Source organism: Alligator sinensis, unplaced genomic scaffold, assembly GCF_000455745.1.
Source record: "Alligator sinensis unplaced genomic scaffold, ASM45574v1 scaffold596_1, whole genome shotgun sequence".
NCBI lineage: Eukaryota > Metazoa > Chordata > Crocodylia > Alligatoridae > Alligator > Alligator sinensis.
The window spans coordinates 743,969-770,690 of record NW_005841967.1 but is presented as its reverse complement, the minus strand read 5'-3'; the positions used below and the strand labels follow the sequence as shown (position 1 = coordinate 770,690).

The 26,722-nt window shown below is 43.6% G+C and overlaps 1 protein-coding gene across 1 annotated transcript in view; it reads left to right on the top strand.

The window, feature by feature from the left end:
• RHBDD1 (rhomboid domain containing 1) overlaps positions 1 to 25,919 on the top strand; it is a 74,229-nt gene extending 48,310 nt beyond the window's left edge. Inside the window, exon 6 of the mRNA XM_006020742.3 lies at positions 22,360 to 25,919. Within this exon, the coding sequence (XP_006020804.1) occupies positions 22,360 to 22,475 (116 nt within the window). The 3' untranslated portion in view covers positions 22,476 to 25,919. The remainder of the gene's footprint in view (positions 1 to 22,359) is intronic.
• Positions 25,920 to 26,722: the final 803 nt, after the last annotated feature.

The window sequence follows — 26,722 nt, the reverse complement described above, 5'->3', positions numbered from 1 at the left end:
GGGGGTGCAGCCATGTTCCCAGGTCAGAAGCCCCTGCTGGGACTTCTGGCTAGGGGGCGGGGCCGGGTGGACCCTGCTGTTGCGGGAGCCCACTGGGCTTCCCCTGGGTCCTACTGGCCCTGGTTCCTGTCATTTTTTACAGGAACCAAAGACAGATAAATATTTATTTTCTAAATTTTTTAGGGGCCTCGCAGGACAGATAGAATGGTTTCACAGGCTGGATCTGGCCCACGGGCTGTATTTTGCGCACCCCTGCTTTAAAGAAAGATCACAGTAGTCTGCATTGTGGGACAGCTGCAATGAGATCAAAGGTTAGTGTAAAGCATGGTGGCTCTTAAATATTTTATCAAAACCATTGAGATCATATTGATTGAAATTTGTTTTGTTTTTTTTTAGCTTAGTTTATTTGCACTTTTCTTACAGTGATTTTTCATGATTGGTATAAATTTTTGCACTTGATAACTAAGATTATGCAATCTCTACGTACATTTCAAGTCATTTTAGTTAACATACATTTATTCACATTCTTAATTTTTGCATCTTTCTTATGTTAAAGAGTAGATAATACATTTCTTATTTATTGGATTATTAGTTTTTCACCCCTGATTTGTCATTTGGATAAAAATTGGAATTGAAGTTAAATGTACAAAAAACATAACTTTCTTTATTAAATAAACTACTTTAAATATGCTGAATACCATGAAAAAGGTGTATCAAAACACATTTTTATTCAAAATGGATTAAACAAAGAAAGTATTATCTGTGATGATCTCTGCTTGGGTGATTGAGCTGATTATTTCACAATTTTTTTGTCTATTTTAATGGAAAAGAAGGGTTTGTGTCTACATGTAAAATTAATGGTTATGTCATTCTTCACAAAAAAAGTTATTTTATACGTTTCTTAATTTTGTGGAGGCAAGATTCAGAATAATTGAGTGATCTCATTTTTTGTACTAATGAAGCCAAACTAAAATAAAGTCAAATAAAATGTAGGAGGGAGGGCTAAATGAATGGCATAGCGGAAAATATGAACAGTTTTGAAAGATATTCTTGCCTGCATCCTATTTATGTGTGTGTATAGAAAACTTGCGATAATTTGATGGGCAATGACAACCTTGCAAGGGTGTCCAGAGGAGTTGATTCCCAAGGAGGAAAGAAAACATAGTACAATAGCAGAAAAAAATTTGCTTGGGTGTTTTGGTTGAGAGAGGTAGACTTTTTATATTGCTTAACAGTAAGAGTTAAAAAAAAAAAAAGATAAGAAAATAGATATAAAAAAAAGACAAAATATCAGCAAACCTTTTCTGAGAGCTGTACACATTAGCTCAGGGCCAGGGCTATCTAGTGGGTAGCCCGCAGGCCTTGTGGCCACAATGAGTTAACAGCCCTGGTGACTGCTCTGGCTGTGGTCCTAGTCAGGGTCTCCAGGCACCCACTTCTTCTTCCAGCTTCTTTGTTCCCATCCCTGCTTCTGGGGGCAGGGCAGCACAGTGGGAGGAGGCCACTCAGCCAAGGAGGAAGTCGTGTTGCCTGTGCTGCAGGGCACAATTCCATTTTCCATTTATTGCTGTTTCTTCTCCGTTCTGGAAACTTGCAAAGAGTTTACTTTTGTTTTGTGTAGCTCCATATTCTTGGCCTATTTATGTTCTTTTTCTATTGCTGTCTTTAGATGTAGCTTTTACCTTCATTCACTGTATTCTTTGGCAGTGCTCATTATTGTGTTTGTACAAGTTACTATGGAAATATAGTGCAGGAGAATAAAATACAGGGCCAGCATGACCCATGTAGCAAGAGAAAATTCAGTGGGCCTGGGGGGACTGACTGTGGGGACAAGTACTGTGGAGTGCCTTGCTTCCATCCTGGCCTCAGAGGGAAATGAAATGGGGGGATGGAGTCCTTTTGATATGTCTGAGTGAGAAAAGGGCCATAAGCTCTTGCTGTCTCTTGAAGGGAGGGTGCTGCCCCACTACTCTAAATGTGGGTTAGAGCCTGTCACTGGCCAACTGGGCGCTGTGAGTGTATCAATTTGGTTGCAGGCCGACTGGGCACTGCAAATGTGTCAGTCACTGGGCTGTTTGGTTTGGGATCAAGGAGGCGGAGTTGGGATTGAAGCAAAGACAAGTTTTACTTATAACAGTAAAGATAAATTTTACTTATAACAGCAAAATAGCAACAAAAATATGTTTTAGTAGCAAAATATGGTTTACATGTTGTATAACAGTTAATAAAAAGGTTCAGCTAATAAACAGAAAATATAGCAATAAAAGTTAAAAATTGGCAGTGGTAATAAAAACAGACAGACAGATTGACAAAGAGTTCCCACTTGGTTGGCAACTTATTGACAGTCCCTCAGTGCCAGGTACATGCCAAGTTGATCCAGTGAAGTCAGGCGTCCCCAATCGACACTGTCGGAGGGAGCACCAGGGAAGATCCCTTAGTCAGGACCTGGTCCTTGCTCACACCAAGGATCTGGAGTCTGGGCTTGGAACAGCAACGACCATTCTGTTCCATCCTTCCTACTGGTCACCTGACATGCGTGTTCCTTTATATCTTGTCTGTAGCCGCCGGGCCTCATACATCTTGCCTCAGACTTCCTTGCTCCGAGTGCTCACCGGTACTCGGCTTGCCGTCGCAGGTGGCCTTCTGGGAGGTCTTTCCACGTGCTGCAGTCTGCCCTTTCTCGCCTGCCACGACTTGGATCTTTCAGTGGGTGGGGCTTTGTGTAGCGTGGTTACCCTTGTCAGGCACCTACGTCATAGATGTCTTCTGTGAGCTCCTCCTCCCATGCACCTCGCCCTTACCCAGCCCGGCGGATCTTGGCTGTTTCTGTGGGTGCTCGAATAATTCCCCAGATACTCAAATAACAAGCTCACCCCTCGTTCCCACTCCCTGCTGTCGCGCACCTAGCCCCTTCTAACCCGGGGAAACACAAAAGGAACCTTTCAAACTCAACTAAAACTCTATGGGCCTAATGAGAGGCGTAACTCTGCCCCTATTAGGCTTCCTAGTGGAGCCAGTAGCTTCTCTGCTCCTCTGCTTAACAACCAGGTCACACACTCGTGGCTCGGTTCAGTAGCCCTCTCTTTCTATGTCTGACTCCCGCCACTTCTTGCCAGGTATCTCCTAGGGAGACCCTCTCTCCGGGTCTTCCCTGGCCCATAGCCCTCTCTCCGGGTCTTCCCTGGCCTGTAGCCCTCTCTCCGGGTCCTCCCTGGCCCGTAGCACTCTCTCCGGGTCTTCCCCGGACCGCAGCCTTCTCTCCGGGTCCTCCTCGGACCGCAGCCCTCTCTCCGGGTCTTCCTCGATCCGCTGATCCCTCCGCGCTGCCGAGACTCTTACCGCTCTCTCTCCCAGCTCACCCGCCGCTGTCGTGCTGTCCTCGGGCGTTGGCCCATCCCCAGGCTTCTTTAATTCTCTGCGGGGAGCGCCGGCAGTCAGCTCCGGCGTTCTGTGCCTGCAACTGACTCCACTTGCCAGGCTCCCTCCCGGCAGCCACATGCGCGCCTCGCTCCTCTTTGCCGCCGGTCCTTTTATCGCCGCCAGCCGGCGATTAGGAGTGACGTCACCCGCCAACCACAGGTGACTTAAGGCATTGTCTAGGCCACGCACGAGCTTCTCTGGCCGTCCCTGCTCTTCCTCGCATCCTGCAGAGAGTAAGTTATTTTTTTATTTTTTTTCCGTTCTGCCCCCTGCCTCTGGCTCTGGGACTCCCTCCATGGGCTCGGGAGTCTCCCTAGGCTTTCTCTGCCTGTGACATTGTCCTATGCTAATCTGTTGGCTTTAGAGCCACTCACAATTTTACCCTACAGCTCTTACCCTATGGGGTTAAAAGGTGTTAGAAATTATCATAATAGGTTACTGCCTAAACTTGGGTTTACCCAATAAGCAAATCACACCACATTACTTTGGGGTCTGAGATGAGCATTTTCTCCACCTACGTTCAACTCACTTGGTTACTTCCTTTTGGAATTTTTTTGAAATGTGTTAATTATAGCTTGTAGTCAGATTTGTCTTTTTTACTGACCTTTAAGCAAGAACCATTAGATTAGGTAACATTTGCAGTTTTGTTTTTTAGTTCCATTTCTTGGGGCCCATGTTAGTCTTATGATTGGTACAGACAGTTAATTTTAACATTACGGTTATACTTATGACAGACAGGATACGTCTGCGGGAAACAAACTTGCAAGCTTTGCCTTAGCTAATATTAACTATTATGCTATTGCTAGATGCTCTCAAGAAGCAGATTTTTTTTGCTATAATTTGCTCATTAACCCCTTTGGTTCTGGCCATCACAGAGCCATAGCTCTGGGTCAACAAAATGAACTGTAACCAGTTTTGTTGATCTTGCCATGGAAAACTATAATTTCGGTCCATTCTGGGGATCTACTTTTTATTGATGCAGGTAGGGTACACAGAAGGAAACTGCATTTTGTGTTACATGTGGAAGAAAGTGAACTGACCAAACACTTAAAGCAAGGGTGCTCAGCCCTGGCCCATGCAGTCGTGGTTCTGGCCTGCATGATCAGGAACTTTGGCAGTGGGGGAGCAATGGCAATTAATATTGCCACCCTTCCCACAGTTCCACTCCTTTTCTGCCTGGAATCCCTCTGCTAATCGTGCTGAGGGCTCTGCCTGTCTGCAAGCTCCAAGAAACACCTGGGAACCTCGACTGGTTCAAGCTTCACTGAGTCGTGAGACCCCAACTTTCTCTCTCTCTCTCTGACTCCAGGAACCTGACTTTTGCTTTCTTAATCCAGGCACAGCTTTCTAAACCAGATGTTTGCTGATCACTTTCTCTCTCTGACTCCAGGCACAGCTTTTTAAACCTGACTTTTGCTGATCAAACTTGAGCTAGACTTCCCCAAATACCTAACTGAAACTATGTAATATTGTAACTGTTTTATTTGTCTATCTTGTATGGCTATTACTACTGGTATCATCATAAGTTCATATACCTGGCGATAAATAACTTTTATGGTCAAGTTGGTTGCTATACTCTGCCTTTGAACCTCATGTACTCTTCCTTCCCCATGACCTCCCCATTTGCTCTGCATTAATGCTTCTTTTACCTAAGCCAAAGATCCCTGTAATGCCCAAAACTATGGTGGGGTCTGCTCATCAAGGGAGTTTCTACTAGGACCAGTGTGATAAGAGATTGGGACATGCTGAGTTTTGAAGCGCATGAGGGTATCAGCTGAAAGTGCTGATCGGACCCAGCCTGCTCGGACGTACTCTGTTAGCGTGTGTGTATGTATGTCTAACTGCATTTATTATGTATGTGTCTAACTGCATTTATTATTGTTCTGCTGAAATAAGGGATGAACTGAGTTCAGGGCACATGAGGGTGTCAGCTTGTCAATGCTGAATAATCTGGCCTAACTCAGATATGCTCTGTTAACCTGTGTGCTTGTGTCTGACTGCATTTTATTGTTGCCCTGATGAACTGAGTTCAAGGGATATGAGGGTGTCAGCCTGTCAATGCTGAATAACCTGGCCTGGCTTAGGTATGCCCTGTTAAACTGTGTGTGTATTTGCATATAGGTGTTTGACTGATTTGGTGGTTGGAAGAACCCAGCCCCACTGAAACTGAGTCCTGCAAGATAGCTCCATTGGGGGTGAGGACTTGCAGAAGGGAGAGATACAGCTCCATATAGAAACACAACTAACACAAGTAGCACATTGAAAGAATTACAGAGACCCCAGAAACGTACCCCTAATGAGCACACCCCAAAGTGACGGGCAAATCCGGTAACAGTGAGAGGGTTAAAAAATGTAACTTTGCCTGAGTAGCAGTCAGAAACCTATTCAGTCAGGATTCAGCCACTAATCTGAAAACGTCTCTATTTTTGTCTTTATTTAGCCTTTTGCAAACAAGATATGCACCTTATTAGTTGGCATGGGGTGTGTGAGGAAAATACAATATGTATTAGGAAGTCATGTGTACACGCGTGCATGCACATGCATGTGTGTGTATATTAGAATTCACTTCTTTAGAGGTTCTACTGTTGTTAGAGATTGGGCAGAACAAATAAGTTATTCATCATATATATTTGAAGGCTGTGAGATCTTTAATATTCAAAGGAGTCAGTAAAGGCAGGTAAAAAATGTCTGTCTTTAATTTCATAGAATCATAGAAAATTAGGGTTGGAAAGGACTTCAGGAGGTCATCTAGTCCAACACCCTGCTCAAGGCAGGAGCAACTTCAACTAGATCATCCCAGTCGAGGCTTTGTCTAGCCAGGTCTTAAAGCCCTCCAAGGATGGAGAGTCTACAGCCTCTCCGGGTAACCTGTTCCAGTGCCTTACTATCCTAGTGAGAGAGTTTTTCCTGATATCTAACCTAAACTTCCCTTGCTACAACTTGAGACCGTTGCTCCTCGTTCGGTCATATGCCGCCACTGAGACCAGCCTAACTCGGGGGTTTTCAACTTTTTTGGATCAGTGTACCTCTGGCAGACAGGTGTGGAGCAGTGTACCCCCGGTGGCTGGATGTAGAGCGGTAGGGGGAAGGATAGTGCATAGTTGGATGCGGAGCGGCGGCAGCTGCTGCGTGCGAGCTTCCCCCATGTCCGGCTGGGTGGGTGGTGCCTGCGTGGAAGCGCAGGGTAGTACATGGTGATGCTCCATCTCCGCCTACCCACACGTATCCCCTGGGACCTTTTCAAATACCCCCGGTTGACAACCCCTGGCCTAACTCCATCTAATTTGTAACTGCCCTTCAGGTAGTTGCAGGCTGATATTAAATCTTCTCTCAGTCTTCTCTCCTCCAGACTAAATAAGCCCAGTTCCCTCAACCTCTCCTCATAAGACCTGTGCCTCAGCCACCTAACCATTTTCATTGCCCTCTGCTGGACTTTCTCCAATTACTGTGTACTGCAGAAAGGATATAGACTATTTCAGATGTGGCCTCACCAATGCCAAATAGAGAGGAAGAATCACTTCCCTTGATCTGCTGGCAATGCTCCTACTAATGCAGTTCAGTATGCCGTTAGACTTCTTTGCAACAAGGGCATGCTGTTGGCTCATATTCAGTTATTGTCCACTGTAACCCCCTGGTCCTTTTCTGCTGATTAGCCAGTCAGTTCCCAGCCTTACCAGTGCATGGGATTGTTCTGTCCTAAGTGCAGAACGTTGCACTTGTCCTTATTGAATTTCATGAGATTTGCGCCCAATGATCCAGCCAGTTTCTATCCACCTTACCGTCCATTCATCCAACCTGTACTTCCTTAGCTTGCTTGCAAGAATGTTGTAGGAGACCGTATCAAAAGCCTTGCTAAAATCAGGGTACGTCACATCCACTTCACTCTCTGCATACACACAGCCCGTCACCTAGTCATAGAACAGGGATGGACAATTATTTTGGCTGGAGGGCTACTTAATGAGCTTTGATGAGCTGTCAAGGGCTGCAAGGGTAGCCCCACCCATTGATGCGTGCCTCACCCCCTGGTTGCCTTCTTTGGAATCAGACGTCCCAACCCTAACCCCGGACCTTTGCCACCAGAAGTCCCTCCTCTTGCTTTGGAAGTACTTACTTTGGGAGGGAGGATGTTGCCATCTTGAAACCAGAAAACAAACCAAATCATATACTAAAAAAAATCAAGCATCTAGTATAACTTATTTTAATTTTATTAAAATATACAGTTTTGTCCTGATTTGTGTGTTTGCATAGTGTATATAGAGGCAATTGCATAATAACTCAAAATACAGTCTTACTCTGGTATAGTGTGTGGGAGGTGGTAAGGGGGCATATATAGGGGGAAGTGGTTGAGGTGTGTGTGTGTGTGTGTGCGGTGTGGGTATGATAGGTGGGGTGTGTGTGGGAGGGTGGTGGGGTGGGTGTAAAAGGATGCGAGTGTGGGCTAGGTAGTTGGGGTAGGGGCTGTGGGAGTGTGTGTGTGTAGGGTTATGGTGAGGGATGAGAGTATGTGGGGGCTGTGGGAGGGTATGGGTATGTTTGGGGGGTATGGTGGAGTGTATCGGAGGGTGTGGATGTGTATTTGTGTAGGGGGGTGGTCCTTGGAGTCCCTGGAAGGTGCCAGTAACTGGATCTGCATATGGTGGCAATGAGTCGGGCCAGCTCTACCCAGCCCCATAACACGCAGCTCCTGCCCAAGCCCCTGGCTGCGAGTGGTGGCAGCATGTGGGCCCTGCCCAGCCCAGCCCCATAGCTCTCCTGCCCAAGTCCCCAGCCACACATGGTGGCAGGGCCAGCCCCACACAGCCCCATAACCACAGCTCCTGTGCTTTTACCCCAGTCCCCAGCCACAGGTGGTTGCAGTGTGTGGGGCCAACCCAACCCAGCCCCATAGTGCATGACTCCCCACATTGCTACCTCATCCCCACATGCCTGAGAAATACTTCTTTACTCCTTCCTAGTCATTCATCAAAGGTTCTACTTCTTGTAAATGTGCGTTTTGTGTGTTCGCTTACTGAATAGTTCCATGCTAAGGCAAGCTGGTTTTCTTTCATACTTGCTTGTCTTACTGCGCACTGGGTTGGTTTGTTCCTGTGCTCTCAGTAAGGTTTCTTTAAAATACAACCAGCTGCTCTGGAATCCTTTCACCCTCAGACTGGCCTTCCAGGGGATCCAGCTCATCAGTTCCCTGAGCAAGTCGAAGCCTGCTTTTCTGAAGTCTGGGGTCCTTACTCTGTTGCTTTCCTTCCTTCCTTTCCTCAGGACCCTGAACTTTATCATCTTGTGGTTGCTGCTGCCCATACTGCCATCCACTACTACATCTCCCACCAATTCTTTCCTGTTTGGGAGCAGCAGGTCAAGAAGAGCACAGCCCCTAGTTGGCCTCTACAACACTCTCCAACTATTTTCTTTATGCTCATGGTGTGAGCAAATGTCTTGTGAGCTCTTGAAAGGAGATCCATAAGTTCTTGTAGTAGGTGTTCGTCGTGGGCTATAAGGGCAGCATCATCAGCAAATAGAAGCTGCCTGATGAGCACCTTTCTAACTTTAGACTTTGCTTTAAGTTGTGACAGGTTGAAGAGTTTCCTGTCTGATCTTGTGTAGAGGTATGCTTATGGTAGATAATTAGGTGTTTGGCTTGTACCTTCTCATGGTAGATAATTAGGTTTTTGGCTTGCTCCTGAATAGTGGTAGGAATTTTTGCCTCTATGGCAGGGGTCAGTAGCTGATGGCCCTGACACTGTATCCAACTTGTGGAGCAGTGGCTGGAGTGACATTCAGTGGTGGGGGGCTTTTGCTGTTCTGTGCCATACTGCACCAGGCAGCAGCAGAGCAGGGGGGAGCTCTGCCTGCACTGTGTGGCTTCCTGGGGCTTTGGTAGAGGGGGTGCTCTGCCCGCATTTGGGCAGCATGTGTTCCATGGAGCAGGGCTTTCACTTCTCTGCACCATCCTATGGTTGGGCAGCAGGGCGAAGTGGTGGTAGCTGGATCTTAGTGCCTGCCTGCCTCCAACCTGAGCTATATTGTTCTGGCCCCTCTCTAGAACACATTGGTGACCCCTGCTCTATGGCATTCTCTGCTCTGCAAATTCAGTCCAAACTTCCATTTGCCAGCATTTATATTAAAACAATGGAGATGATTGTTCTGAATGCATCTGTCTTGGCAATAGTAAGTAATAGTAGGCAAGAGGGAGAGAGGAGCACCTTGTACTGCTGCCCTCTATCTGAGAGGAAGGCATTCTACCACCACTGAATGAGCTGAGTGATGTTGGGCACAAACCCACATCACAAGTCAGTATTTGGGAAATTGCTGTTTGTCATGATTATGTCATTGGATTTCATGCTACTTCTGCTCTTTTATTCTTTTGTAAGTAACTAGTTTCCAAGCATTTTTACTGGTTTTTAAAATATCATAGAAGTGATATTTTAAGTTGAAAAAACAAGCCAAGCAAGCTTATGTTACAGAGATTGCTGTGTAATGTATAATGTACAATCTGAACCATGCCCAGGAGCAATTTTTGAACTTTGAAACATGAAACAATGTCCTGACATTAGAGCATGATTAGCAGGTTCCAACTATGTTGTTAGAGAAGGCATATTGTATAGGTTATCTGAGGTAAATGGCAGCCAAGCATGAGTTTCAAAGCTTTGATGACACTTAATCAAATAATTCTCAAACTGCTGTTGCTTAGTCAAACAGGTAAATAAAACAAAAAATCTTTTTCAATACCTTTTAAAAAAAAACCCTCTTGAATTTCAGTCTAGAATCTGTTGGCTTATATCATACAGTGGCTCTGGGTGTAACAGAAGTAACAACTAAAACATTGCAAACAGCCAGCTGTGCAGACATACATGCCCTTTTGAAACAGTCCAAAAGTGGCTGAAGCACTTACAATGCAACCTCTTGAAATGAGAGACTGTTGTGAAGTGCTTCACTTCTTGTTCTCGTACATGGCACAAGAACCAGAACTGAATCTGAAACTGGAGCTGAGCTCATTCCCCACCCTAACTGGATTTGGAGCTGGAGAGTGAGCCTCCTGGGGTGCAGGAGGCCCCCCTCACCTCTGTTTACCTCTCCTCACCAGCTCTCTGCTCTTTCCTTTCCTCTACTTCCCCTCCCTATGGGGGAGAAAGGAGCAGACCCACAGTTCACTTCATCCTCCTTCAAAGCCCCCTGGCTAGCTTTCTAAAACATTCCAGCTGGGGGAACACCACAGGGACTGTATGTATATACCCTAGCTGCAATGATTCCTTTTTGAAACATTTCCAAGTGTGTTTTGCTTTTGAATCACTATGTCCACTGGTACTGTGCATTTGCCCTGCTTCTTATGCTGACTGAGTTTTTCTCTCTCTTCCCTCTTGCAGCCCTCCTGGCTGCTGGATAGTATGGTGACCATTTTGGCCATATTTGGAGATTAACTCTTGGAGATTTAATTTTGGGTGAAAAAGCTCTTTCTTTTGTTACTAGTTTTCTCCTTCTCTCCCTCTTTTGACTATTCCAAAATATTCATAAGTCATGGATCTGCTGTGTTTGTAGGTCTGACCCTATCAGACTCCTGCTCTGAACAGGCCTCTTATGACAAAATCAGGGCCAAATATACCTTAGACCTGGCATCACTACAGTTGGTAGCCTGAATGCTGGTTGGATTAATACCATAGAAAAAACCTGACCATCATATGTCTAGGTGTAAAGCAGGAGTCTTCACAAAGAAGACCTTCTCTTGCAAGTCGAAAAGATTTTCTTACATGGACAATTCAATATGAACTGTGTCTGAGCAGGTCTTCATACCAAAGGCACTAAATTACTTACCTCAGTGGAAAAATTCCAGACTCTTCTTTACTTGTGTTTAGGTTCATCCATTATGTGGCAGACAATTATTTTGGGCGGAGGGCCGCTTACTGAGTTTTGGGAAGCTGTCAAGGGTCATGTGTGTAGCCCTGCCCCTTGACAGGTGCCCTGCCTCCTAGTTGCCATCTTGTGACTGGAAGCCCTGCCCCCTAACCTCTCACCTTTGCCACCAGAACTCCCTCCCCTTACCCCTGGAAGTACTCCTTTCAGCAAGGGGTTTTGCCATCTTGGAACCAGAAAAATACCAAATTGTATTTTAAAAAGCAAACATCTACAGCAGGGGTCGGCAATGTGAGGCCATTTTGCTTGGCATGCCATGGTCAGCCCTGGCTCTAGGTAGCTGCTGCCAGCAGCAGAGCCCAGGCTGCTCCCAGCAGGGTTTGTAGCATCCCAGCTGCCTGCAGGGAGCAACGCAGGCTCATCTGGGAGGCTTCAAACTGCTGTGCTGGGCTCCAGAGCCCCGGCATCAGCTCTGTACCAGCACATGCATGCGTGCCTTGGAGTGGACGGTGGGGGAGGGGCCTGAAGCAGCGCAGCCCCTGTCTCTTCCCCACTCCCGGCACGGAGCTGGTGACTGGGCTCCGGAGCCCAGCGCAGCTGTTTGTAGCCAGCCTGGGGTGTGGGCAGCTGCAGCAAGCAGCGGGCAGGCTGTAAACAGCTGCACCGGGATCCATGCTGGTGGTGACTGTGCACGCAGCTCAAGGCAGACCGCAGGACAGCACAGTCTGCTCCGAGGCACCCGGGCAGTTGCTGCCAGTATGGAGCTGAAGCCAGAACTGTGGAGCCCAGCGCAGCTGCTTGCAGCCTGCCTGCTGCTTGCTGCAGCTGCCCAGAGCCCAGGCTGGCAACAAACAGCTGCGCCAAGCTCCAGATCCCAGTCACCAGCTCTGTGCCAGTAGCGGGGGAGAGACCGGGGTTGCGCTGCCTCAGGCCCCTCCCCCACCGCCCACTCCAAGGCGCCAGTGCATGTGCCAGTATAGAGCTGATGCTGGGGCTCTGGAGCATGGCACAACAGTTTGGAGCCTCCTGGCTGCAGCTGACCCTGGCTCTGGGTAGCTCGGGAGTCCAGCCTGCTCCCAGCAGGCAGCTGGGACGCTGCAACCCCTGCTGAGAGCAGCCTGGGCTCTAGCAGCTACCCAGAGCTGGGGTAGCTGCTGACAGCTACAGAGCCTGGGCTGGGGTCAGAGGCTTTGGATAGGGGTCAAGGGTCAGCAGGGCTGGGGGGTAAAGGGTCAGCAGGGCTGGGGGGCAGGGTCTTTGGCTGGGGGGCAAAGGGACATAAGCAGGGCATCCTGCCATGTACACCCTGCCCTCATTTTGTTTTTCTGGCATGCCGGCACTCTGGCACCTTTCAAGGTAGGCATTGTGGTGTTTTTCGGCACTCCAGCCAAAAAACCTTGCCTACCCCTGATAGACACCATTCATTAATTTGATTTCAAAAAATATTTTTGTCCTGATTTACATGGGTTTGTGTATTGTACATAGAGGTGGTTGCACAGTAGTTTCAAATAAAGTCTTACTCTCGTATGTTGTGTGGGGTGGATATAAATTGGGGGGGTGCTGTGGGTGTGCGAGTATGTGTGGTGAAGGGAGCATGTGGGAGTGTGTGTGGATATGTGAGGTGTGGGTGGGTATGGGCTTTGTGTGGGGGTGGGTGGCTGGGGTTTGTGTATGGCAGTGCAAGGCAGGGTGTGGGTTCATGTGTATGGTGGGGTGTGCATGTGGGATTCTGTCCCCAAGCCTGCATGCACACAGGCTGCACCAAAGCCTGCACACACACTTACCAGCACAGTCCCGGGCTCTGTGTCCAGCAATACAGCCAGGAGCCATGTGGTGATGGAGCAGGGAAGGAAAGCGGGGAACTGGCTGGGGATGGGGTGTAGCTGAGCTGTTCAAGCCTGCTGAGGCTTCCTCTGGGTCCTACTGCCCCTGGTTCCTGTCTGCTTTCACATGGAGCCAAGAGGTAATAAATATTAATTTATTAAATTTTTTAGGGGCCTGGTGGGTCGGATTCAGCCTGAAGGCTGTATTTTGCCCACCCCTGATCTATTACATTCCACTACAGTTGTTTTCAGTCTTCTGTCATCTGTTAATATCAACATTTCTCCAGGGCCTTACACATACGTGTTTACCAGTCCCAAAGCTTATTCCCATCTTGTCATCCCATCTCACACTCAGATTTCTTGATGGTCTTCACTTCAAACAAAAGAGGTAGTGAGTTGCCAGTGCTTCTAGTCCCACATAGCTTGTTCTACAAAGAAAAGCTCCCAAGACCTCTTGTGAAATACACCATCAGGGTGGTGTCTGAGTTTCATCTGGAGGTTAACACTTAGGTTTTTTTCATACACTTGTAACAGCTGCTGCTGGATTTGCAGCAGGGCTCAGGATCCCTGGAAAGGCAGAGTGGGAAAGTTTGCAGAAAGTTGTTGTTTGCAAGAGCATATGCATGTTTTTGAGTGTCGTTGTGTGTTTTTGTGTGCGGTGGGGGGGGGGGGGGGGGGGGGCGGGGGCTCAGCCAGGCTTAGAGAAGGGAAGGAGCCCCCGGACCACAGAGCTCAGGGAGGAGCCTGCCTGTGAAGTGAACCTGCCCTTAGTGACAGGGAGAAGGTAACTTGGTATCCTGTTCGCCTCTGTGAGGCAGAGGGTCCATGTGGAGGAATAAAGGGCGGTGAGGTCAACTTGCCTAGAAGGGCAGGGTGTTGATCTGGGAAGGCTCTGGAGAGAGTTTACTGAGAACCAGCCTGGGGCTGGATGGGTGATAAACCCAGGGTTGTTTCAGGTATCAGCACAAGGGACCATGTCTGGGAATTGGACAACGGTGTTTTTGGGGAAAGGAGACAGTGTATATTTCTTTGCAAGATACCACAGACAGCTGAAGCGAGGAGAGCTGCTCCTCCCCACGCAGGCTGTAGCAGAGACCAGGACTTTCTGGAGCAGCAGCACCAGCCATGCTGCCAGTGTGAAGGAGAGCCGATATCTTGTTAATCCTATGTGCTCTTGTTGAAATTCACTGGAGTCTCAAGGTTTAAACTGGGGAGTTGTACTGAGGGTGTCTTTGATTCAGTTTGTACTGAGTGTTTTAGTTAATTGATAGCTGCCTTTGACAATTAGATTATTGATATCCTGTTCTGCTATTAACCTCATTCATATGTTGGCTGTTTTGTAAATAATAAACTGTGTAAATAGTTAGACTGTACATACTCCAGTGTGTGGGGAAACCACAAGAAAGCACGCCACCAAGAGGTGGCTCCAGTCGTAGGGGCTGGGAGGTTGACCAAGACTATTTGGCACCCTGGGACCCTGAATCCGGACATGGCCGTGAGTGGCTAGGGTTACACACTGTATTGCTTTTGGAGAAAAGAAACTGCATGGTTTAGGTCAGTGGTTCTCAACCTTAGATTTGGGGCATGCTTCAATAGACTCAAATCACCTCTCAGAAAATGAGGGCCGTTAGTCTTCACTCTTTTTTTTACTACAGAAAAATAATAGAGCATTTTTTCTGTTGCTAAGAACTTAGAAAGACCACAACTGTGGATTTCTATTTGAAATCTCTGAGTTTATCTTCTGAATCATGCATGTAAACCGAACAATGCTAATGTTGTGCAGCACCCTTGAAAGCATCTCAGGGTGCCATGGCACTATGGTTGAGAATCATTGCTTTAGATATATTTTACATTCTCTGGTGCTAGGCTGAGCTAGGACCAGGTCTTTCAGATTTTCTCTATGTGTTTGTGGCAATTGGAGACTAATCTAAAATTCAAGACTACAAGGATATAACTCAGTGTATCACACTGTGCTACCAGCTGAGGCTGTATTCCCTCACTTGTCATCAGTTCTCACTTTACTACAACTTAGTTAACATCTTCAGCATCTCAAAAATGTAAGAATATCTGAAATCCATAAGGCTGCTATGTGGAGCAATTTGCTCATGTTTATAAATCATTATGCAGTGGATTTGGCTACAAGATCAGATGTGAGATTCAGGCAAGAAGTACTTCAATCCTGTTTGACTGGCACAGTTGAAATTTCTCATCCCTCAACATTTGGAGAGGATATTGCTTGCCAGTCCCCTAAAGAGGCATCCATGCTGACACATGCTAAAGAAGAGAGGCTAATTATGCAACAGGGGCTATGATTCTTTGCAGTAATTTTGTTAGCATGGATCCCTTGACATCCTTCATCCCCACTTCGAACTGCAGAAGAACCACAGATGTTTGCATCTGTTCTCCCCATGTATAGGAGAACAAGGTGGTTGAGGACATATGCATAGCCATGGCTAGTAAAAAGTAAATAAATAAAAATACTGGTTTAAGCACATCTACTCAGTTACCACAGCTCAAAGAACAGTTATTGAAGGATAACTTCTTTTTTATAAAGTATCAGAATAAGAAGTCTGCAGCTTCACAAATGAAATTTTCATATTAGAGACTTGAATGATATTTTCAACAACATTTAAATTTCAATTGACTGTAAATGAGAGAAGAGTTTAAGTGGGGTGCTGGATTTTTTTTCTCTATCCTCCTTAGATTGGCATATTTGCAGTCACACATCATTTTGACAATTTAAAAAATCTTCCCTTTATGAAGAGTCCAATATTAAGTTAGAACTGAAGTATATGCTTGCTATTTCCATTGCAAACAATTTTTTAAAAATCTTTTCCCAGCAGAATTTGCTGTATATGTGTAAATAGTAGGAAGGCATTCTCCTTATAATCATATTTTCTGCAGGCTGCTTCTGCTGTTTGCTCCTAAAGAATATTTGCATGGAAACCAAGATATGTCTCTTATTGGTTTTGTTTGCTTCTACCACTTATTCTTTGCCTAAAGTCATAAGCCTGCGTTCCTTTTGACATGCACATTCCACAGAAGCCAAGCAAAACATCATAATCCTGTTTGAGACCGTATGAATGATAGATGGAAATAGTTGTTCTACCACAAACATTGAATTAAGACTAAAGGCAAAGAATTAAGCATCAGGAAAAGATGAATTCTTAAGAATCAGGATTCAGCAAGGAGAACCCAAATGTCTTTTCTGCAGTATTCCAAGGCCTTCTTGGACTTAGTATTATCTCCCTGTCACATCATCACCTTTTCAGGCAGGATTGCTCTAAGTTTCTTCCTACTCACCAGAATTCTTAGCAAGAATTCTTTGGAGTAGGTAAAGGAAAGCTGAAGTTAATAGCAAAACTCCATTGACTTACTATAAGGATTTTTGGTTCTTATTAAGAAAGAATCCTTTCTTACTCAGTTTCTTCTTTCTAGAAGCAGCAGTTCTATCTGTATCTTTAACCTTTTTTATGCTACCAGCTGCCTTAAATGTTAAATTGTTGCTGTTGAAACAGTTAACTTCATTTTCCCCCTCAGTCTTTTTTTTTTCCCTCACCACTCAGCTTGTGAGCTGTACTTAAAACTATATTAAAGTATTGTGTTGATGTTCCAGCCTCAGATATGAAGCATGGTAACATATAAAGCACAAGTAGGTGAAAAGATGTTTCGACTGAAGAGTCATGAAGTGGACATAAGTAGAGGAAATAGCATAAGAGACAGACTGACAAGTCAAAATATATTTTTAATCAGTGGCTTCCAGCTTTAATAAAGCTTTTGAAACATGGTGTGCCTGTGAAGTCCTTGAGTGTACTGCATGGGAATTCCAAGGGCAGTCCTGTATGCTGAAGATGTGGTATTAAAATTGAAAAGGTCTTAAACATGTATTCCATTTTTGGTAGCAGGATATAAAAATCCAAAACAAAACAAACCGCCTCTAGATTGTGTCCAAAGAATTGGGGCTGTTAGCTGGCTACTCTTCATTAGAGTTAGAACATTGATTGTTTTTGATCTTTTGAGAACACGTGTTTGGTTATAGCGCAGTACACAGTAGCAAGTTGAAGTTCTGAATTCAGAATCAGATTATTATGAAGTAAGTGTGTGTGTGTGTGTGTGTGTATGTATTCCAGTGGGATTTCACTTTGTATTTTGCTTTAGTTTAGATGAAACCTGATGTCACACAGAAACTGCTAGATGCTGGTGAATAATCCCAGGGTTTCCAACCAGCCAGACAAGAAACAATTCTATGATATTTGATGCAGCAGCTTCTCTAGAGCCCATCTGTTTCAAAATAACCTTAATACCGCTTACTATGCGGAATGCTTTGTTGACTGGGCTTGTCCTAGTTTCCTTGAATGACTGTGTGACTCTGGCGCCATCTGCTGGATAAATGTGTTTGTCATCAAGCGAATAGCTCCTATTTAATCATGTCAACACATTGTTTGCTGTGATAGTCATCTCTCCCACTCAGGCAAAGAAAAGATCCAAAATCAAATTATTATCAAACACCACACTTATTTGTTTATGGAGCATCACACACATCATGAAAAATGCTCTGCCAATGGCTTTCATCTTTCCTTCCTCCTAAAATTACTGTACCCAAAATGGGGATGTCTAATTTAGTAGTGGGCTGGCTGCCAGTCTTGGGTGTATCCCATGCAGTCCTGCTGGAACAAATGGGATCACCTAGAGCATAAGTGACATTAACTACAACATTCTTGTCTTGTATAGTAGTTTTTGTGACTCTGGCCAGATGCACACAAATAGGGCATTTCTTGAGTTAGGTGCTGTATTTGAATTAATGTACATACAGTCAGCTACAATTCTGATTTTAGATGTCTAGAGTAGAAACACCTGCTAGTTGTTAATGATTGCCTTCAGTTTTTAGTGTTGAACTCATTGGCTACATCTACAAAAGTGCAGGCATTTGTTTCCACGAGGACAAGATGCAGCTGCTGCTTTTCCCCAGGGAACACCTGTGTCATGTGCCCTCTGGCTCATGGCAGGTTTCCCCGTGTGGGGAAGGGGATGCTGAGGCCAGCACTGGGCTCATCCCAGCAGCCTTACCTAGGGTTGTGGAGGCCTTCTGCACCTACAGTAGCAGCAATCCTGCTGCTTGGAGCCTGGCTGGCAGTTGGAGCATGGCTCTGGGTGGCCAGGCTCTGGTTTTGGGTGGCACACACTGCCCCTGCACGCACTGTTCCACATTTTTTTGTGTAGGTTTTTTTGATCCTGGGATCTGCTGGGGTCAACCCCTTTCCCCTCCCTGCAGTGCTGCTACCTTGCAGCATGGAGAACTGCTGAATGTATGGTATGTGGTGCTGCAGATGTGTTTCTGGTGCCACATACTGCATGGCCATGCTCATCTGGATACAGCCATTAGGTCTATGGATGAAAATATCACAATTCTTAGTAATATTATGTAATGTCACCTAAGCATTTTAGTTGCATACTTCACTTCAAACAGATTGAAAACTTTACATAGCAGAATATTTGAGATATAAAATGTATAGAACATATTGTCTTACCTTTTAGGCCAAGTTTCTCATTTGCCTAAGACTCAGTGGTTTGATTACAGGCAGAGGTAATAAGTATTAGTTGCTTCACTGATTGTAACTTTTTATAGGAAGAAAGCAGCTGACTGAAATTTCAACTTTAAATTATCTGTTGCAAGTAAGGCAGACAAGTTAGTGACTTGGAGGGCCATTCCCTTATTGTCCCCAACTGTTTCATTAAGGAATGTGCTTCTTCCATCCATATTTGAGTCATATGTAACATATATTTATAACAATTTGTTCTAATGTCATATATTGCTCTGATGCAAAATTGGGCAGTGGATGTGCCATAAGTCAACAGTTTCAGAAAGTGTTCAAAAATAAATTATAACAATTAATACAGATACATAGAAAACCCCTAAGCATGAATTACAGTGAAGAAGAATCTTTAAATTTAGAAGATAATTTATTTTTCTAAACACAAAACTAGGTAATATTTAATTTCTTGCATTTTCAGCCCAAATGGAATTTTCCAAATGCTGTCTTTCTTTTTCTATGCCTTCAGGCAAAATTTATACTAAGAGGTTTATTCCTGTTTTGGTGCTTAGATTGTTAGTGCATCTTGAGCCATGATTTGGAAGATGTGTTTTATTATTGTAAAATACACTAACATGAAGTGCTGAAGAATGTTAATGTAAAACACGATCTTTAGAGGCACTGAGGATGAGCAGTGACACTGATCTGGGAATTGTGAATGCTCGGCACCTCTCAAGACATGGCCTGCAGAATACAGTCCTTTTTTTCCCCTCCCCAGTCTTTGTGTTATCCAGAATAATACTAATAATAAGACTTGAATTTAAAATTAAAACTTAATTTTTAGACATTGCAGAAATCATTAATAGGCATTGTGTTTTCCATGGAACCATTGCACCAGTCAAGAAGCTACAGTTACTTTTACTTACACGAGTCTGTATATTTCTCCTCGTTTCATTGAGTTTAGATGACCATACCAGACTATGTTAAACATGCCGGCAACATGGTTCAAATGCCCAGAACCTTAACAGTAATATCTGTTTAGGTCAGATACGTTTTATTACGATGAAATAAGCTTACAGCCACTATGACTGGCCAAGGGAATTTATTTTTTATTTAGCTCTCTACCAATAAATTATATTTCTGCATAAAAGCTTAGTTTTCCATATTATATACCTTCTTTTCTGATTTATACAATTGTAGATAATCTGCAATTTTTTTCTTGCTAATTACAGAGTTTCAACAGTTTTTCTTCGAAAATCCTTTGTATGCTTCCATGAAAATTGTTCCTGCTGCAAATCTTCCCCTCCTTATAGCATTTTTTAAAAATTGAAAAAGCTTGAAAATATTTGTTGTTTTCATATATATATGTTAGCACACCACTTTGTTATTTGATATACCAGAAAGTTGTAGCGGAGAGTACTGGAGGTGGATTCCAATTACTATAGTGATTGCATCCTGGAAAAATATAGATTCAAAATAATATGTTAGAATACAGGATCTGGATTGGACAAATATCTGGAGCAGGTTTACTTCATGTGGTGATGAAAACCTCAGAAGTGGTCAGAACTTTATCTAGAATAGGACTTGCATTGGCACTAAGACTGGCGGCATCAGTGAATTTGTTCTTGAGCCTTGTCTATAATGCCTAAGCATTCAGCAAAGAGAGGCTAGACTGATGCTAAAGAGCTGAGTTTCTTTAGCTCATACCCAACCTATTATTTCAGTACAGTCTGGAGCAGTTTTTGCCAATAAATTATACCTCTTATTTTTTATTTCATTTAAATACAAATTTTGACATTTTCAAAAAATCATGTATGTAATGTGGCCTCCCACTATGTCTAACTTAAGCTATTTTCTTTTTAAAAGGAAAATATTTTAAACACATTACATACCATATTTACCTGAATCCAAGATGACTTCAAGATGACCCTCCAGTAATTAGCTTATATAAATGGAAAATTATACATTTATTATAATTTTCCATGTATAACATACAGACTTGTCTTGAATTTATTCCCTCCCTTCCCTTCTACACCCTCTCACCACCCCTGCTAATGGAAAGCAATGGGAGAGAGGCAAGTGGCGGGGAAAGAGAGTGGGTGGGAGGGCAGGCAGTCTGACACGGCCATTGTCCTCCCTGCTTCTTCCTCCCTCATTTCCCCCCCCCCTATTCCATTGCTGGCCAGGTGGCAGCACTGGTGGCATACTCCTCCTGGCAATGCCTGTCCTCCTTGAACCACCCTGGTCCTGGCCCGGAAGTGACAGCACAAGGTCAGAACCAGAGCTGGAGCTGTAGCAGTGCCTGCCCCAGCCTGGTTCTCAAATCCAAGACAAGGTGTCCCCCACTCCATGTGGGGTGGGGGAGAGGGAGAGACTCACCTTGGATTCAAATAAATATGGTACATTAAAAATTGTGTAGTCCCTTGTTTTTTCACGCGTGTGTCCATTTTTCTTATTCGGATATACATGTCGTACTTCAGCATCAGTTTATACTCTAATCACTGTTATCTGCTTAATTGGGAATGCAGAACAGCTTTTAGTTCACCCATGACAAAAGAAAGTTCATTAAAAAAAATTGAAAGAGAACTTGGGATTTTGGAGAAGAAAACAGTTTAAATTTCCACTTATCTCTTTCAGCCCCAGGTATGAATGCCTTTCTCACTCCACTGCCTCTCTCTACTCCCTGGTAGTATTGCCAGCTGATTATTTTTATGGCAAATTCAGTTCTTCATTGATTTTATGAGAGTTGAAAAAGTCAAAATGTTTGATAATTCAGGAGACTCCAAAGAGTGCTTGCCATTTGAAAGAAAATGTTCCTATTTTATCAGTTTTCGAAGAAAGCTTCAGACTGTTTTCATATCATCACTCGTGCAGGCTTGCTTCAAGGCACAATAAACATGTGACTTTTGCTTCCAGAAGTGAGTATGTAGCCTCAGTGGACAGCAATTCTGCACTGGACTTCAGCTAAGATGATGGTTTCAAATGGGGACAGTGAATGAAAAGACAGGCAGGAGGTGTGTGTGTGTGTGTGTGTGCGTGCGCGCGTGTGCACTATAAATGTAAAAGCAACAAAAAAGGTTTATTTATATTAGTAGCTTAAAATTTCTTGCACTATTACTCAATATTGATTAATGGATTGGCATTGGCTGATATGGTTGGTTAATCATTGACTATTAGTATTGGCCAAAAAAATCTTTATCAGTGCACCTCTGCCAAAAAGTTTGGCCCCCACTGATCTAAGAGGTACTTTACTGTCAAACAAAGATTTCTTATCTTTTACTGATTAAAACTGCACAGAAAATCCTTCAAAGAAACATTTCTATGATAAAGGATTTTTCCAAGACGATTGAGTCTCTAATATGATGGGAGTCTGTGTAGATGATGCTCTTATTAATTACTGTGTTATATATAGCCTTTTTTCTTCCTGTGAGACTGATTTTCACTACATTTTAAGATTTGAATTAATATCCTGTGAGCCATTGTACTAAGGAAGTGGTAGATGAGTTGCATGCAGTTGTAGACCTGTGACATCAGTTTCTGATAGTTAAACCTCCTTGTTGGATATCAGAACCAATAACATTTAAAAAATATGCCGCATGTTGATAGAAAAAGGTTGGTCAAGATCACTACTTCCCTGAACTTTTATCAGTCTTAGAACTGTAAGATGGAGATGGCTTGACGTATTATGAAACCCAAGTGGTTAACCTTGTTTTTTGTTCTTTTTTTTATTTTGTATTGTACAGATTTCAGTGCAGGCAGATATCATGAGAGACGACCCTATGGTTTTTGGTTTCCATCTGAACAGTTGTCAGAAGAGGAAATGAGAAGACAAAGGCTTAATAGATTTGAGAGGAGGTGAAATCATCAGATGTCCAATGGAAATGTGTAAAGTGCTCTTCATAGTTGCCAAAATATTTGCAGAACTTTATATTTATACTGTTTCTACTTTGCTTCATAATTATTTACTACCAGCAAAATGTGCAAAAGACTTGCCAAATTTGGGCTGAAAATCTGAGCTTAAATTAAGGGGGTCTTAAGTTTTGAGCTGAGAGTCAAAATGCAGTCCTTGGCAGCTCATCATTTGCTGTATGTGAATGCTGATCAACTAAGTCCAGCTCTCAAGGAAAATAAGGAAAATATACCTCTGATGTTTGTTTTCAATTCTTAATTTTAAAACCAGAAACATCTTCCCTCCAAAAGTTTTCCCCTCTGTTTGCCCGTGATGAACCATCTTTTGAAATGTTTTATGTAAAATGTTTGGGGGTTTTTTTAAATACTGCTTGCATAACACCAGCTGAGCAATGAGTGCATTTCAGCCTGGGCTGGTACCTTTTCAACATGATTTTGAAAGCACGTGCAAGTTGGGTATAGGTGTAGCAATCCTGGTAAGTAACCAACACAACCTATTTTATTGTGAAATTTGATTATCACATCATCAAATTCTAAATTTTGTCTAGAGAACATTTGCAGTAAAACTGATTTGTAACTTTGTACAGTACTTTGTGACTGCCTGTAACCAGCATGGTAATCTTGAGCCTCAACTCTGAAGGTCCTTCCTTTTTCAGGGTTATTTTACTTTAAAAGCATTTTTGTTTCTTGGGAGTATTTATTTTCAAAGGAAGTGACATGAGCTAAAATTGTGAGGCTAGTTCCTTAGTTATTTACTTAATTAATTCTCTTGTTCAAAAACTCTGCGTATGCATTAGGCTATGCAAACTCTACCACATAAATGTTCAGTTGACTGTAATTGTACTGTTTTCTTCCGATAGGCTGTAATTGGCTTGGTTACAGTTTCTGTAAGAGTGAGCTGTGTTGGGAGAGGGAAGACGTTGTTGGCTGGAGATAAGCTGCTTGCTTGGTGCTGTCAGAAAAACTGGATAGCAGGGCTTGATGTACCCAGTATCAGTACTAATGCAGCTCTGTATCAGGACAACGCCGTGACTCTGCTTAGCCTACATGCCCCCGCCCCCCAGTAACAGATAGTCAAATAATGGCTGTCCCGCTTGGAGGCTGTTGAGAAAAAAAGACAGCTGTGCTCTGTCTCCATTGTAGTGTACCTGTGCAGGGCATTGTGGAGCTGCAGGTTTGTAGAAAACTTAGAATGTTATTGGTCACACACAGCAGCTAACATAGCAGTGCTAATTAACAGGAGTGGAGATGGGGATGGGCAGTATGTCAGTATGTGTTACCATCCTGAAAGATCATATTTTAAAAAAGAAAGTCCAAGCAATTAAAAACTTGGACAGGGGGAAATTCCTTTCAGTCTTGAAAGGCATCACCTCTTGAAAAAAAAAAATTGATTGCTGTCATATGATGTGGAACTGCTGGAAATGTATAAGCACTGATTTAGTTTGAGTGTTGGGGCAGGCAATTCTTTTACAGCTTATTTTCAGGACCCTGCACTATGAAATCTTGAAACTTCTACCTTCCTCTGGAGTTTCAAACTGATTGTATTCTTACAGTATATATTATATAAAATGTCTGAATCTAGAAAACTGATAAAACAGGAAACTGTTCATTCAAACAATATCTGAAACTGCTGGATGCATGTTAGATGTATATGTATACCTTCTGATTTTTATCCTCAGAGATACAAGAGGGAATCAGTTGGCTAAAATTCACAAGTTGTCCCCCACCCTTTCCTAGGATCTTTGATTAGGGTTCAAGCCAAGGAAAAGCACAAAAAGAGCATGTCATATATTTGGCTTACCAGGTGCTGGGAGCCAACAGTCTGAACTATGCTGTAGCTCTGAACATCTTTGTAAAGTCTGTGTCAAGGTGTGTATATATGGTAGATACTATTCATTGCTATTTACCACAGTCCTTTCTGGCCAGTTCTGAGTACAGGAAACATGGTATTGTAATGTCCATTTCTGTCCTCCTGCAGGATGACATAGCTGATAAAAAGATTTTTTGTTAATCCCTGCTGTTTACATAGTATATATATACTAGTCACAAATTAAAGTAGCATGTATTCTTTTATCTTCAAGTAGGGTGATTTTTCTAATTTTATATATTCACTGATGAAATCATGTAACAAACCAAAGAAAATTTTCCATTCTCAGTACTTCTGTTAGTGCATGATTTTGTGACGTGCAAGAGGCATCATCATCTCCCATCAAAACTGATCTAAAAGCTCTGGCGCACAGCTTTGTTTTAGTTGGTTTTGTTCCTGAAGCTCCATTATTTAAGCGATTCCAGCAACTGTACAAACCAAACTGGATATGATACTGTTTATGAACAATGGCTTCATGGCACTATTAGTCAACTGCAAAAAGTTCTGAAACAAACCCAAACCAGTATCCCATTTTTAATACATTGCTTCTGTGTAAAGTTATATTAGAAATCTTGGTATGGGGGGGAGTTTATTACCATGCTCCTCTTGACACAGAACTGTGTGTCATCACATTATCATGGGTTAGGGTTCTCTTTATTGCTTTTTCTTTACTTCCATTTTGTAATGAGCTTTGTCATGAAACATTCACAGATACCCTTGTTCAGTATATGGCCACTGCACCTTTTTCTTAGTACAAAGTTGAAATAAACATTTTTTGGATTTTGAGCCTGTCTGTCCATTTGTCCCATGTTTTAATAGCCAATTAATGAGCAAGGCCATAAGTTGCCATATTTTTATACATTGAATACTTCAGTGTATTAGAGATGAGAACTAATCCGGTAAATAATTAAAGAGATTATCTGTGTTTGGGACTAATTCTGCTCCCATTGAATTCATTAGTTTTTTCAGCTCTTTGTATTGTCATGGAAGTGTAACCTTTGGAATACTTTATTGATGAAATAGAGCAGGGGTTGTCAACTGGGGAATGTGTACCTCTGGGGGTACTTTGGAAGGCCCCAGGGAGAACGCAGCAGCGGTGCAGAGAAGCTGCTGGCACTTCTGGTTTTGCCGCTGGCACTTTGGGTTTTGCTTGTTGACCAGCCGCCAGGGGACACCTGCCGTGCCCCCCCACCATCATCTGGCTGCTGGGAGACTCTCCCTGCTTCTCAACTGGCCGCCAGGAGTACACCAACCAAAAAAGGTTGAAAACCCTGAAATAGAGAATTACTGGTTGCTTGTTAGGGTTTAGCCCTGCACTTTATTAAGTTAAAATGAAAACTTTTCTGTTAAAGAATTAATGCTACTTAGAGAGAACCCTGATGATAGCAATGCTGTTAATGTATTGAAATCATAGAGTCATACAAAGTTAGGGTTGGAAGGGACCTCAGGAGGTCACCTAGTCCAACCCCCTGCTCAAAGCAGGACCAGCCCCAACTAGATCATCCCAGCCAAGGCTTTGACTAGCTGGGTCTTGAAAATTTCCAAGGATGGAGTTTCTACAACCTCTCTGGGTAACCTGTTCCAGCATTTTACTACCCTCCTAGTGAGAAAATTCTTCCTAATATCTAACCTAAACTTCCCTTGCTGCAATTTGAGACTGTTACTCCTTGTTCTGTCATCTGCCACCACTGAGAACAGTCTAGCTCCATCTTTCACCTCCCCCACCTTTCAGGTAGTTGAAGGCTGCTATTAAATCCCCTCAGTCTTCTCTTCTCTAGACTAAATAAGCCTCTTCCCTCAGCCTCTCCTCATAAGTCATGTCCTCTAGCCCACTCATTTTTATTGCCCTCCACTGGACTTCCTCCAATTTGTCCACATCCTTTCCATAGTGGAGACCCAAAATTGAACATAAAACTCCAGATGTGGCCTCAACTGTGCTTGAATAATCACTTCCCTTGACCTACTGGCCGCACACCTACCAATGCATCCCAGTATGCTGTTAGCCTTCTTGGCAACAAGGGCACACTGCTGGTTCATATTCAGTTTATTGTCCACTGTAACCCCCAGGTCCTTTTCTGCAGAGTTCCTGCCCAGCCAGTCAGCCCCCAGCCTATACTGGTGCATGGGATTGTTCCATCCTAAGTGCAGGACTTTGCACTTATCCTTGTTGAACCTCATGAGATTTCTTTTGGCCCAATCCTCCAATTTGTCTAAGTCACTCTGAATCCTAGCCCTACCTGCCAGTGTATCTACTACTCCTTATAGCTTGGTATCATTTGCAGACTTGCTGAGGATGCCCTCTATGCCATCTTCCAAGTCGTTGATGAAGA